The 15,010-nt window shown below is 38.0% G+C and overlaps 1 protein-coding gene across 1 annotated transcript; it reads right to left on the reverse strand.

Moving 5' to 3' along the window:
- Positions 1-4,610: 4,610 nt before the first annotated feature.
- Positions 4,611-14,289, reverse strand: LOC103717278 (quinone oxidoreductase-like). The gene is made up of 5 exons (XM_008805600.3): positions 14,045-14,289; positions 13,695-13,833; positions 7,110-7,336; positions 6,156-6,413; positions 4,611-5,071 (listed from the first exon to the last, which is right to left on the reverse strand). Exons 1-5 carry the CDS (start codon positions 14,252-14,254, stop codon positions 4,760-4,762), a joined length of 1,146 nt encoding a protein of 381 aa, XP_008803822.2. The 5' UTR covers positions 14,255-14,289; the 3' UTR covers positions 4,611-4,759.
- Positions 14,290-15,010: the final 721 nt, after the last annotated feature.

Here is a 15,010-nt window from a genome sequence, read left to right on the forward strand (position 1 = left end):
TGCTCGGATAACATAAAGAGTTGTATAACCAAAGCACGCCAAAAATTATCCAATGGATGAAAAAGCATAAAATCTTACATATGTGAAAAAGTATAATAAAAAAAATACAACGAAAACTATCTATCTATCTATCTATATATATATTGGTACATCGGTTGCTCACACTGCTATCACATGAGCACAGCCAGCTATATCACTAGCAAGAAAACTATATAAAGCAGAAAGAATAGAGGTCTACTGGGTCTAGAGGAATTCTCTAAAATGATAAGCAGCAAATGAGGCGACCAAATCAGTAGCTTGGTTCACCTCTCGAATGACATGCTTGACTTGGACAACACGGCACTCCCGCAGCATCCATCGTGTGTCGCCTAGAAGCGGGTGCTCTGCCTCCTCCCGCCCCTCCTCCCATAAGCACTCAATCAACGGGGCTGAGTCTCGTTCCAAGATGATACAGCTAGTCTCCAGCACATGTCTCGCATTGGAGAGTCCCTCCCATGCTGCTCTGAGATCCACCCAAATGTTGAAGTCTCGAAGAAGCGACATCTCCCTACAGCAATCAACCTGAAGTCGTGGTCTCTGATCACCATTGCCACTCTAGCACTATCACCACCGGCAGGCAGGCTCCTATCGAAATTCACCTTAAGATGGCCAGAGGGTGGGGGCTTCCGAGAAATATAGACAAACTTGGGCGTTGTGATAGCAAAGAGGAGGTCCTAGATGTCCCTATCCATCCCAGATGAATCAGACTTAATAGTCTCAATGACCACCACTGTCTGATAGAGAGTCCGTTCTACAACAGACCTCAGAGGTGCCCTCTTGTCCTCGAAGACTCTGTTATTTCTATCCAGCCAAATATGATAAGCCAAGTAAATGGCAGCAATACCTCATCCTACAGTGCTTGGAGATCGTATGGCAGACCTCGCCTACTGTAGAAAGTCTCCCGCCGCAATACCTGTCCTCGGTAGGGGAAACGATGCCCTCCTCCAAACCTATGTTGCCTGTAGGCACTTAAAGGAAACATGGCTAACAATCTCCACCAAATTCGAGAAGTCCACGCACATCGGAGAAATCCTGACTCCCCTCCTAGCCAACATGCTCTTAGTCGGCAAACAGTCCCAGATCACCTTCTAGATAACCAGTGCTATTCGGGGGTGAACCCGCATCTTCCAGATCCAGCTACTATCACATGTCAAAGACACCTCACCATCCATCACCACCTGTAAGTTAGCCAAACGCACCCTGGTCGACCCAGTCGCCGCCCATACCTATCTATTTGTTACACCCTAATGTAACAGGATGGCAAGTACCTTCTCAGCTAACTGCGCCCTGAAGTCTCTCTGATCAAGATCTCATCCCACCAGCCCTCATCAGGGACAGTCAGGTCACTAACTCTAAAGTCCGGCCAGCCTTGCCGAGTATACTATCGTCGGCATACAGCAAAGCGGTAGCTCCGCCACCCACCTATTCTCCAAGACATCAATGGACTGCCCATCACCAATCATCCACCTGATCGCCGGTAGCACTGACGGGGCAGAGGAACAGATCTCTCTCCAAATGAAGGAACAGTAGCATCTGGCCCGGAGATCTGCCTCCGTCGAGTGTGTACTATATTGGCTCTCAATAAGGTACTCCACAGACTGTCCGGCTCCAGAATAAATCTAGCGGCATATCGTGCAGTTAGAACCTCCCACCTCGCCAGCAGTGATTGAACCCTAATCCTCCCCGTATGAGTTGCTAACAGACTACCTCCATGCAAATGGTTTTTGTCTAGAGCTATTTGATTTGTTCATTGGTCAACAGTAAGTGCGTGAGACTGCTTGCTGAATGGATCACCGATCCAACAAGAAGCGACCAATCATCTACAACAATAGAAAATTAGAATCAATACATTCTAGCTAATGAAGCTTTAGCCGTATGGGTCTCACTATGTTACTGTAATCTAGCGGATTATGATGGTGAAGGTGGTTAGCGAGCACTTATATTCATTGTGACTTGTGAGCCGATCAACAGTGTTTAATTATTAGGAAGTACTATAACATCAACGTTCTCCATTTATACTTAATTACATGCACCTCATGGACCAGACCACGGTTTACGATATTTGAATATCAACACACTGTTTTTAAGTTCCCGGGCTACTATCGTATCATCCTTTCACAATTAAATGAAAATATTAAAATTATTTGGACCTTTGCTTCTTTAAAACACCCGGATCCAAGTTTATAATCTCTCGAATTTGAACTTCACCTTGAAGACGAGTACAGTAAATTGTTAAAATGATGAGTCGAGCACATGAACCTCATTTTTTCTCAATTGGTGTTCTCAAAAAGATAAACAATTGAGGGAGCCTTCTGTTACACCAATATAACATCAATTAAACATCAACAGAGAAGCTCAGGTTCTGGAATCATTACCGTAATCCTACAAAAACAGTACGAATAATCATAATCGTAATTATAATCATCTAGTCTTTGCCCAACTACTTGGGCCGACTTACTAGATCTCCATTTGCCAAGCCAAATGTAGAGACCAAACATATCTACTGTGAATAAATCATGGCTTTTTTTAATTAAATAAGTAAACCAAGTCAATTAAAGTATTTAGAGAAAACAATCAAGATATGTTCTTTGGATGTTGCAAAGTGGTTGTAGCTCTTTTTTTGTTGGAAGATGGTTCTAATTTTAATTTTTAAAATTATTTGAACACACAGATTATGGGAAGTTTTTTTTCTTTTTTTATTTTTAAACCATTTCTGTGAGACAATTGGCGGCATTTCCACCATTGATCTAGATTATAAAAAAAATATCTTAATTTTAGTTGAATGAAAAATATTACAATTCAGAACCTCATCCAAAAATTACTAGCCGGAAAATTTTTTTTGAATTTAGTTCTATATAAATATCCAAACTTTTTTAGGTAAATAAGTAACATGAAACTAAATACACATTCACATAAATATTCCTTACAAAAAAGCTTGATGATTGGCGGCTAAAAAAGTATACAACAAAAAAGAATGCACAACACCTTTCTTGGAGGCCTGAATTGAAGGAAAACATTCTCATCCTTCATAGTACCATCTAAATTTACTAAAACATAACCATGGAGATTAAATCTGCTTCTAAGATTACATTCACATTGGAAAGGATTAATGCGATACACTTAGTATTTTTATAGATGAAGTATTTCTTAATACATATAGCAATTGTGGATTAATTCTCATCATTTCTACCGCTAGTGCTGTGGTTCCGAATATCTTGTTGCAACGGTTGAGAGCTCAAGAACGATAACCAGAGCAACGACTCTTTCCGTATAGAAACAGTGGATATCCTCTGCAAGTCGTCAGAGCAGCTTTCAATGTGAAAGAAATGCAGCAGAAACATTGTCTTTATCTTTGTCAATTTCACGAGCCTACGGTCGACCGTTTTCCAACTATGCTGGCCTGTTTCACAATTTTTCAAACATATAACTAATGAGAAGTATAATTTATCTATCCACGTCAACATACGAGGAAAATTATCAACGTGTTTGTCGGTATCATTATACTTTACTATGGCCACTGAAGTGGTATCATGTCGACTTGGTGCATTAATAACTAATATTGTCAATATTAGTTAGTAACAATTCGGTAAACCTAATTTGGTGTGAAATAAGTTGTATCCACCCGTATTTCCTCAAACTCATTTTTCAGGCTTTAATGGTTAATCAGGTTTTTTTTTAAATTAAAAAAAAAAAACCGCGTTTAAGTAGCAGTCTTTTGATAGCACCCCATTTGTTTTAATTTTTCTGTAAACTCTTTTATAGAAGTTAACCTAACTAGGCCCTCATCACATAGAGACTTTTCCTTTTGACTTGGTCTGTTTGTATATGATCTTTCACGACATAGTTATCTATATGCTTCCCTCTATCTATCAACATAACCTTCAGATTTCCCTTTTTCTTTTTGTTTTTCTTTTTTTTTTTTTGCATGCATCGTTGCACTTGTGCCAGCCGATCTGGTTTTATCACCGGCTTTTTCATTTTTTTTGATACATCGGCAGCTCACACACAACACAATAGATATGAATGTAACTCATAAAGTTAGAAAGAAGCAGAAATGCAAAAGAGATGGAACAGGGTTATATCTTATCAGCAGCTTTAAGACTTGACAATTGAATCAGGAAGAACTTTGAGCCAGGCAAGTCCAATACTACAACGAAACAGAATGTTGAACCATCCTTAAATTTATGATTACACTAATCCGGTTAAGTCCTCCTGTGTTCAACACCGCATTGATTTAGATAAGCCAAAAAGAGATGCTCTCGTAGATAGGTTGTTTCCCCTACTGTCTCCCTCCTATCATACTTTTCCACAGTGAAATAGGATCAGCAATTCAGGTGTTAGTACTGATGTAGGAAGTCGAACTCCATTTTGAACTCCAACACCCGGAAATCTGCTAATTTACATGTCTGCCTAACAAGATTAAGAGATTGCATGAAATAGCTTCTCAAGTACTGTTCTCATCCATTACAGACCAAAGCATGGAAACTAATAAAGAATCAAATAATTGCTTTTTCCCGCTGGTTCCTGGTCCATGTCTGAAGACTTATAAATAAGCCACCAAACACTTGTTCATCAACAAAATTCTAGATCATGATTTTATTGCATGTCTTTATGGAAGACAGGATTCACTTTGAAAGCAATATATACCAAAAAATATCCATGTAATTCACATTTTTCCCAGAACTATTCACCAACAACTTGATATGAAGCAACATGTCATCTAGCTATCCGGCATCAGAACTATGGAACCGGAAGTTTTCCTTGCTTCAAGGTCAGCATGGGCGCATGCTGCATCAGACAATGGGTAGGTATGGTTGATGCGAACCCGCAGCACACCAGATGCAATATTAGCAAATATCTCCCCAGCAGCTTCCAGAAGCTCTTCACGGGTAGCAGTATAATGCATGAGACTAGGCCTAGTCAAGAACAGAGATTTCTGAGCAAGGTCACTCAGGGGAACTGGATCTGGTCTTCCTGATGACTGACCAAAGCTGACCATATACCCCCGTGACATCAAGCATGCTAAGGATCCCTGCATACAGGAGAAGTTTTAAATGAGTTTCTGGTTGTTATCAAGGTGTTTACAATGTATATTTCTTTTTACCACTATCATAACAAAGAAACATAATTTTATTGAAAGATTGCACTTAAAATGAAAAGTAATTTACTTACCAAGACAGTTTATCCTCGACTTGAACAGCACATGCCATTTCAGCTCTCCTTACTTTGATAGAAAATGATCCACCGGGGAAAGAAAAAATTCCCTCAATCCACTCAACTCAAGTCTCTCAAAAAAAAATTTAGAAGCTGGAAGATTTGCGAAAATAGACCTCAAATCTCCTTTTATTTCATTAATGGCCCGCACCTCATAAACTGAGGTATATATCCCCTATTTATAATACCAGTGACGTTCTCCTTTTTATAATTCGGATTAAATTTCTCTCTTAGTTTGAATAGAACTAGATCCTCAAAAATAAATAACTGATAAATAATTTTAAAAAAATCTGCATGAGGTAGATCTTAGCTTCTAAATCAACTTTGTTTTCTGTCACTCCATCTGAATTTCTCAAATTGAAAAGTATGCTCGATCAATGTCTTACTCGAAAATGAAATTTTCGGTTTGACCGATCCATTTTCCGGCCCAAACGATGGAATTCCAACCCAATTCAAACCTTTGACAGTTTGACCCAAAATTGTAGATCTCAAAAAGCTATCTGATTTCAAAAAAAAAAAAAAAAAACCATCCAATTGGACGTCATATGGCCAACTTATGGTTTCTAGAAATTTGGTACGCGATTTGGCTTCCTGATATGGAAAAAGCTACCCGATTTCAAAAAAAAAAAAGACCATCTTAATTAGGCATTGTATGACCAAGTTATAGCCTCCTAAAGTTTAGCATGTGATTCGGCTTCCCAATATGATAGATTTTACTCCTAAATCTTGTCCAACGCTACTCATATTAGCCAAAGTGGTCCATATCGAGCCTGAGGATCTTTCTGGATCAAGGAATCATCTTTCATGATAGTAAGAATATAAAAGGAATGAAGTGAATTCTACTTTATACAGTTATTAGACCATTAGTTGCGAAATATTTCTGCAAAGATTGTGTGCTCTACCTGGAATGTATCTCTTCCAACGGAATCATAGACAACATTAACTCCTTTACCATCAGTTATCTCATTGACTTTGGCTACAAAGTCCTCCTTTGTGTAAATTATGACATGGTGGCATCCATCCTCAGCTGCTTGAGCTACTTTTTTTTCACTTGAAACTGTTCCAATGACGGTGGCACCTAGGGCTTTTGCCCACTGACAAAGTAGTGAACCAACACCACCAGCTGCACCATGAACAAGAATAGTGTGTCCTGCTTCTACCTGCATTCCAAATATAATCAGAACCTTTTAATTTACTGTGTATACAAATATAATCACTAATGGTTAAAATCAGAATATAATCAGAATTATGCAGGCTAGTGTCACTAATAGTTAAAATCAAAAGCAGTAAAATTGACTGAGAGATTTATAATCATCGCACGAGCCATTCAGATTTTAATTGATAGTGTTCTATATAAATTAAGTCCAAGCACTCTTTACAGGAGAAATTGACCAGTGGCATATCTTGGCAGGTCAAACAAAGGAAAAGTGTAATTGACTGAATATGTCATATCATGTCATGAAAAAGGTTAATGTGGTCAGTAGGAGAAGTACAATTGTGCTGTTTGTTGAAACTGTATCTCATGGAGAGGCACGTAAACTGCCGTGTAGCTTATGAGAATCCACAATGACGATCATGATGATGATCATTGTATTAGGTTATTGTGCACATGTTTTGTCTCCCTATAAGATAGCAGGGAAATGTAGTACGGGTCATACTAATAGTAGTATCTTGTTAAGAACATAGAGCCAACAACAGCAGAGTTTCCGATAACTCTGCTTAAAGTTGGCTCACAACTTATATGTAGGAAGATAGTGTGTCATTTAGAAGGGCACATGCAATGAAAAATGGAGCTACTCAAATAATAATGCAAGAGAATACAACATGACTAGGAACTCGGAATGAACAGAATCAACCTTGAAGCATTGGCGAAGTAGAACATTAGCAGTCATGCCCTTCAGCAGAACAGATGCCGCTATTTTATAATCAACTGCAGGTGGAACAGGAACTGCAACACTTGCAGGAAGAATTTGCTCTTCAGCATAAGAACCCATTGGATTGCCAGCATAAGCAACAATATCCCCAACTTTTCTGTCAGTCAACCCAGGGCCTACAGCAGTCACCACTCCCACAGCTTCCATTCCTGAAAATCTAACCAGTGAGATCACAATAACATAACCAAAAAGGACTGAAAACAAAGCAACCACTGGCAAATAAGAAGCCATCATGATATCTTATCAATGCTTACCTATTGAACTCTTGTTCCAAGTTATGGCAAATTGTAATGAGTGCAATTTTCTAAGTCTTTTTTTATATATATTTTGGATAAACAGCACTACATGTCCATCGTTTAATGACAAAATTATGAAGAACATAGCAGAATGTCTGGCATTAATTTTTATTTCTTACTAAATCAAATCTTAGAAAACTCTATCATCAGTTTATTAAAGCATAATCAGTACATAGGATATCTTAGAGAATTGCCTACCCACCTAACACAATTAGGACAAAATCAATTTGATTTCAGCGAAAAACCTTTTAGGGAGATTAACTCTCACTGACAATGTGCTAGCTTGCTTCAATAATAAATGCAATTCAAACATAATTTGTCCTTTTTTAGCTAATTGAGGAAAGAAGAAGATGGAAGAGGAAATTTTGCCGAGACCACAATGGCCTGACTAATTACAACATGAATCATAATATAAACAATTATCAAACAAAACAAAGCAATCAATACATGGAAACTTTTGTGAACATTCTTCTCCCAAATTTGGTATAAGTTCCCTCAAATGCTCTCTTTTACAAACATAATTTGCCCTTTTATAAACACACGCCCCCAACATACGCACAAAAAATAATAAATAAAAACACGACATGAATTTAGTTGCTATCAAGGTCTACCTGTAAAAATGGATAGCGACTTCATGTATATTTAAATACCGCCATTAAGTATCTTCTGGTTCCCCCTTATTCTAGCATTTCAACCTCAGTCATGAGACCCTAAACAAATCTTACAATGCATAAAGCCAAGCCATCTCAAGCAGTTCACCCTCATTTTAAGTTCTGTAACATTCCAACTCTAGCCTTCTAATTTTATGAAGATTAGCTGCCACATCTCAATTATGCTTGCATCCCTTTCCATGGCCCAACATTCTGCATCATGCAAGTAAGATATTTCACAGTGATTTCAACGACCACGTAATCCTCAAACGAAGTCCTCTATGTCCTATCTGATACACATTGAACTAATCCTGTTTGAGACACCCATATGTCCTATCTATATACTCACGCCAAGAAAGTTCAAGCTAGCACTATGATACCTCTTTAAGCACAATTCTGTTGCATGCTTAATTTCACCATGAGTTCCATTTTATGTGCTCTTTTCTTGTCAGAGTAACTTTAAACATTCAAAATATGAAGTTTTCTTACTTGTTTAGAGTGATTCTAATTTCAATTTCACATTCACTCCCCCCCCCCCCCTCCCCGCGCTGCAAGATTCACCACCCTAAACTAAATCCAGCATGCCATAAATCATGAATCTCTTGAGTAATAGAAGTTAACGCATTTACCAGGTCTAAAATGGGAAAGGCTCTGACCTAAACTAGATGTCTTGTGCCATGAGTAACTAATTCTCTCCATATGTCATGGTAAAATTAGCTCATGACAAAGGCAGTAAAGTATGGTTTGTCCACCAGTAGCTGCAATAGGAAAAAGTGCTTCTGACCAAAGCATGTTTTGAATACGACAAGAATGCCCATGCCATGGAAAGTACATTAAATAAGCTTCCTCATGCATACAGATCATCTCAAAAGCAGTTCAAAGAGATATGCATAAACATCGCGCACGTGCAGTGTTGAAGATTACACATGACTAAATCCAGAAGTAGAATACGACAAGAATGCCCATGCCATGAAAAGTACATTAAATAAGCTTCCTCATGCGTTCAGAATCATCTCAAAAGCAGTTCAAGGAGATATGTATACGCACGTGCAGTGTTGAAGATTACACATGACTGAATCCAGAAGTAGAATACGACAAGAATGCCCATGCCAGGGAAAGTACATTAAATAAGCTTCCTCATGCCTTCAGAATCATCTCAAAAGCAGTTCAAGGAGATATGCATAAACATCACGCACGTGCAGTGTTGAAGATTACACATGACTGAATCCAGAAGTAGAGTCAAGTGCATTGTATCTGCATACCATTTTTTCTAGATTTAAATATATCAAATCATCACTTAATATATGTATCAATTTTTCCTTTGGTGATCCTTGTAAACAGTGAATTAATTCCTCTAGAACTGGCTTTGGATCATTCTTCCCATCCTACTTGTGGCAAAAAGAATAAACAACATCGACTATCTTCCCCCTGATACTTCCAAATCTTTGGTTTCTTGAAATGTTGGAGAATTCTCCTGAAAATAATACTCCTTAAAGGTCTGTAAGAGGCATTTTCTTTGCACATGTAATCCTTTGGTTTAGATGATGGGATTTTAATTAGGTCTAGAGGAGGTGGTGGTGGTGGCAGCCGCTGCTCTGATGGAGTAGGTGTTGTTGCTAATAGTAGGATAGGGATTACCAAGGCAAAATAGATGATATGGGAACAAAAACAATTATAATTCCATCGTTATTGTTTATCTTAGTGTCATGTAACTCATCCAACTGAATGTGTCGAGAAATGTAGGTACAGTTGGTAGTCTACACCCAAGAAAACTATGAAGCTTCATGAAGTTTGGTGCTTCCAATTTATGAGACATATATGGCTAGATGTAGAGGAAACAAGCATGGACAAAAGCCTTCAAAAAAGTGTAATCAGGGGGTTCCTAAAGAGCTGTTCATATAGAGATACGAAATGAAGAGGGTTTGTGGGTTAACGATTTAAAAAAGAAATGGAACTTTCTAATGCTGAGACCCAATAACTATTGGGTATAGAGGCACATGCTAGAAAGTAACACCAATCTCAAAAATTGACCAATGCTTCTGTACAACCTGACCATACTGTTCTTTGTGAGGATAAGAAACTTCATGGTTGATAAGCATGATATTCACCCTATCATCAATTTGAACATGCACATATTTGTTTTGTTTTATATTAAATTAATTTTAAACTAGTAATTGAATTTTTTGAAAAATTGAAGTGGCTTCTAATTTATGAATAAAGGGTATAACCACATATATGTACTACTATAATGATCAACAAAAAAAAAAAAAAACAAATGTAGCAGCAATAGTCCTCAAAAGAAAAAAAAAATGGAGGATCTCATAAATCACTGTGAACAAGTTCAAGAGGAGAAGTTACAGAAGATAACAATCTAGAAGGCGATCGATCATTTTTTACTTAACTGAGATGGTTCAAAACTTCAAATAAACTTGACAATATATTTGATATACCTGGAAGCAGCTGATGAGAAATAAGCTTGCTGACAATACAAGGATGACTAAGATGTTCATGTCAAACATGCGCACTAGTGCACTCATGACGAAAAGCATATGGAGATGTAAAGTCGTATTGAAAGCAGAGTTAAGAATGCAAAGGCCACCTATAGTTTTTGTGCACTCCAGACTCTAGAGTTCCCGTAACAATTGTTCCTAGTTTGGTAAAAGAAATTGTTCCTTGATAAGACAATAATTAGGATGAAACTTGAAATAAGTATTATTATAAAAGATGGATAGAAAGAAGGATTTTAGAAATTTGAGGAACACAGAAAATTGTTTAAGATAAAAGACATTATAGCATCGCAATTATTTTAAGAAAGGTTCATTATCAATGACTAAACACCATCAAAAAGCTAAGGCTCGTGTTGATAATCTCACAACAGCTGCTGACCCTAGTTTGAATCCCCATCTTCTGTTATTCTCCTTCACAGTCTCAAAACTTGATTATGCTTCCTTTGCATCTCCCATCATTGCTCGTCTCAAGAACATCTCCATAAGTGACTTCACTAGCCTTCTGTTGAACCTACGAATCTAAGTTGAGCAACAACTAATTGGCTCTTCCTCTTCTTCCATTTCAGTGAATATTACCACTAAAACCAGTACCTTGACCCTCCAACCCCTTCATCCACTCCACATGTCATGGTCATAAAGGCCATGATCATGTGACGGTAAGGGTCATGGTCGAGGCTACTACATCTATCCTATGCAACCTCTTCTTCCCATCCCACCAACTGTACACTCATCCTGACAAATCTATAGCATAAGTGATCAGAGTACTATGCATTCCTATTGTAGTTTGCTTGATATTATAGATGATGTTGATCTCTCTGCTTATGAGGCGGCATCCTCTAACTTCTTTGATCCCACTTGGTACCCAAATTATGCTGCCTCTCACCATCTCACCAATAACATGAGCAATCTCAACATTGCTTCCAACCGTACAAGTATGGATCAAGTTTTCGTTGGCAACATTACAAGTTTGACAATCACTCATTTTAGGTCTTCTTTTGTCTATACTTTTAATTTTTAATTGTTCTTTTTATCTTAAACAATGTTCTACATGTTTCTCAAGTTTTCAAAATCCTTCTATCTACCCATTGACAAATATTTTTTTTAGTTTCACTCTAATCATTTTCAGTGGTGATCAAGAAAGTAGAGATAGTCTACACATTTGCAAGGAAACTAGAGATAATCTTGACATTCTCAATGTACTTCCTCTATGACTTCCTCTACACCCCCATTTGCTTTTCTTGTTGAGCATACCAATGCACATGTTTGGCACGAACATCTCGGTTATTTCTTGTTAGTAGCTTCCAACTATGTCAAATAAATATTTAAGTATATGCAAAATATGTAAATTAAGTAAAAGTCATCAATCACCCTTTTGATTGTCATCTTTTGTTACTTATCATCTTTAATTTATTCATAGTGATTTATGGGGACCTTCTCCAAATCCTTTTACGGTTATAGCTATTGGAATTGTTTTATTGAGGATTAAGTATATATCGTTATACTATTTTGAGCATAGATCAAAACCACCTAAAAAAATCCAATTGCTTGTCGAAAATCAGTTCAATGCAAAAATTGAATACGGGTTGAATATCGAACTCTCACATATTTACTTGAAACTAATCAACCACCAAGTAGCTTGTGCTAAAACACAGAAATAGTTTATTCATAAAGTATTGAGACTAGCCACGCTCTCTTAGCATGTGCCTCTATAACTAATGATTATTAGGTCCAAGTATTTGAAACCACCATTTCTTATTAAGTTGTCTACCTAGGAGCTCTCTTGAAGCTCTTTAAAAATCACCCTGATTATATCTCTTTGAATGTTTTTTGATGTGCATGTTTCCCCTTGCTCCACTCTTACATGTCTTACAAACTAGAACCATGTTCAAAGCTCTATAGTTTTTCTTGGGCATAGCTAATACTCATAATGGATATATATATATATACACACACTTGGATTTGACTAAGAAAAGCACGTCAAGACGCATCCAGTTAGATGAGACCAAGTTTCCTTATCCAGAATTTACATCACAACCAAGTAACTCTAGTATTGCAATTGTGTTTGGGTCCCATGTTATCTATTTTCCAATGCTCATCCTCATCTCCACTATCATATCCTAGAGCTCCAAAAAGTAGGCCATGATTGTTCAAGGTTGAATATAAGGGCCAAGCTACCATTGTTGCAAAATTAGCATTGCTTGAGGTGACTTAGGTGTCCATCTTCATTGGAATCCAGTCTTAAGGTGTGAGAACATCAGAGCCACCTATCTTTACCACAAACCTCGTGTTCCACCACATAGTAAGCATGTCGAGCTTGACTTTTATTTTGTTAAAGATTGAGTTGCTGCTAAACAATTAGATGTTCCCTACCACCCTACTGTTGATCAGGTCGATAAAATCATGATCAAGAGTCGTCATCACTCTCAATTTTGCAAGCTTAGAGATAAGCTCAGCATTCAAGACACCAGGTTGAGTTTCCACGGGGTGTTAGATAATATCGGCCATATTGGTTATCACCATTAGATAAGGTGGTAACTATCATGATCATAATGTTGTAAGGATGGATTACGTCGACGCTGTAATCATGTAGGATGCATTCGATGATCTTATCTCTTGTAACCTCCTCATTATTATATAATAAACTAAAGGTCTCATGATGGAACATCTGAATCTATTCACTCTTCCAATTCCTAACTTATCAAAATTTTTATGGAAGCTTTAAGTAAACCAAGCGAATATCCATCACGACTGCATGACCTGAAAGTTAGGAGAATATCTACTTATTTCATATTGCAATATCTTGGATTATCATGTGGATGAGCTTTTCTTCTTAGATATCTTCACCTTTTCTGAAACACCAATTACCAGATATCTTCATCTTTTTTTTCTGAAACAGTTTTCAAAAAACATCAGCTTGACCTACATCCTCTACAGCCAACCTTGTACAGCAACAAAAAGCCACGACAATTCATAGCAGGCATGGTCCCATAAATTTTCTCTTCTTATCATTTATCATCACAGAAATTGCAAGAAGACGAGCAAAAGAAAATCTACCGGGAGTAAAAGGCAATTCTGCTTCGTATACTCCTTTGCGGAAATACACGTCGATGAAGTTGACACCAATCGCTTTGTTCTTCACTCGGATCTCCCCCTCCCTGGGTTCTCCAATCTCCACATCCTCCCATTTCAAGACCTTTTCACCCACCAAAGAAAACGAAAAATAGAAGTCAGACGTCAACGACCCCCACGATCACTGATCGGAAAATAGAAGCAGAAACATCAATTTAACCGGCGTTTTCAACTGAATTAGCTGCAGAACATGGCATAATTTCAACAAAAAAATAAGCCAGAAACAATATCAAAGCAGCGACCGGGAGAGGGAGGGTAGGGATTAGAGAGGATGCCTCGGGGCCGCCGAGCTCGTGGACTCGAATCGCCTTCACCATCTCCGCCGCTGCCGCCGAGGCTCTCAAAGTCCGGACGGTGGGTTTCAGAGGGGAGAGGACTGGGGGGATCTTGTTGCGGAGTGGAGTGGGTTTCAGCGGCGGCAGCCTACTATTACGACCAAAAGGAAAGGGGTTTTTCAGGCTGATAACGACCCTCACCGAGCTCATCCTCTCCCTCAACCAAGACAAGATGGCTCCACATTTCTAGAGAACATATATTACCTGCTCGTCCAGTGCGAAGGTCCGGCCTTTTGACATGCCATAAAATTCCGAGTAAAGTTCAATCTTCCACAAAAAAAAAAAAAAAAAAAAAAAATCTATTTCTGCCGAGAAACAATACCCTGAGCTAAAGTTTGTTGTTTCGGTATCAAATTCCATACCGGTGCCACACTAACACGTATGGTATAAAAATTTTTTGGTATATTGAGTGTCAGTACACCACCTGTACCGGATACCGATACGGTATGCTCTGTACCATTTGGTTTGGACTGGTACGGCATATCATGCCCTACACCATATGCACCATATCAACAATACACTATATCGATCAAAATTTTTATTTCTGGATGCTCTATTCATTATCCTACAAGTCCCACAAATTTTATGGATTCTCACCCACTCAATTGTTCCTATGATTCACCGCCAGTATCGTGCATGGGATGTAGCGTATAATTTCTCATGCTAGGATATCTATCGCTTGAATTTCATGGGATTGAGGTTTTAAGGGAAATATGGATAAGATGCTCGTGATAATAGAGATTTTTTTCAGAATTCACAATATTTTCTATGTCATCGCTACTATAAAATTTAATTTGATCAACTTCATCAAGTAGGAAATGTATTAGATAGCAAGTAATGGCAACTTGCAACTATGGCCACTTATAAGCTTCTATATATTCATTACCATTGTGGTTAGTAGGTGTC

Source organism: Phoenix dactylifera, chromosome 2 (genome assembly GCF_009389715.1).
Source record: "Phoenix dactylifera cultivar Barhee BC4 chromosome 2, palm_55x_up_171113_PBpolish2nd_filt_p, whole genome shotgun sequence".
Lineage (NCBI taxonomy): Eukaryota > Viridiplantae > Streptophyta > Magnoliopsida > Arecales > Arecaceae > Phoenix > Phoenix dactylifera.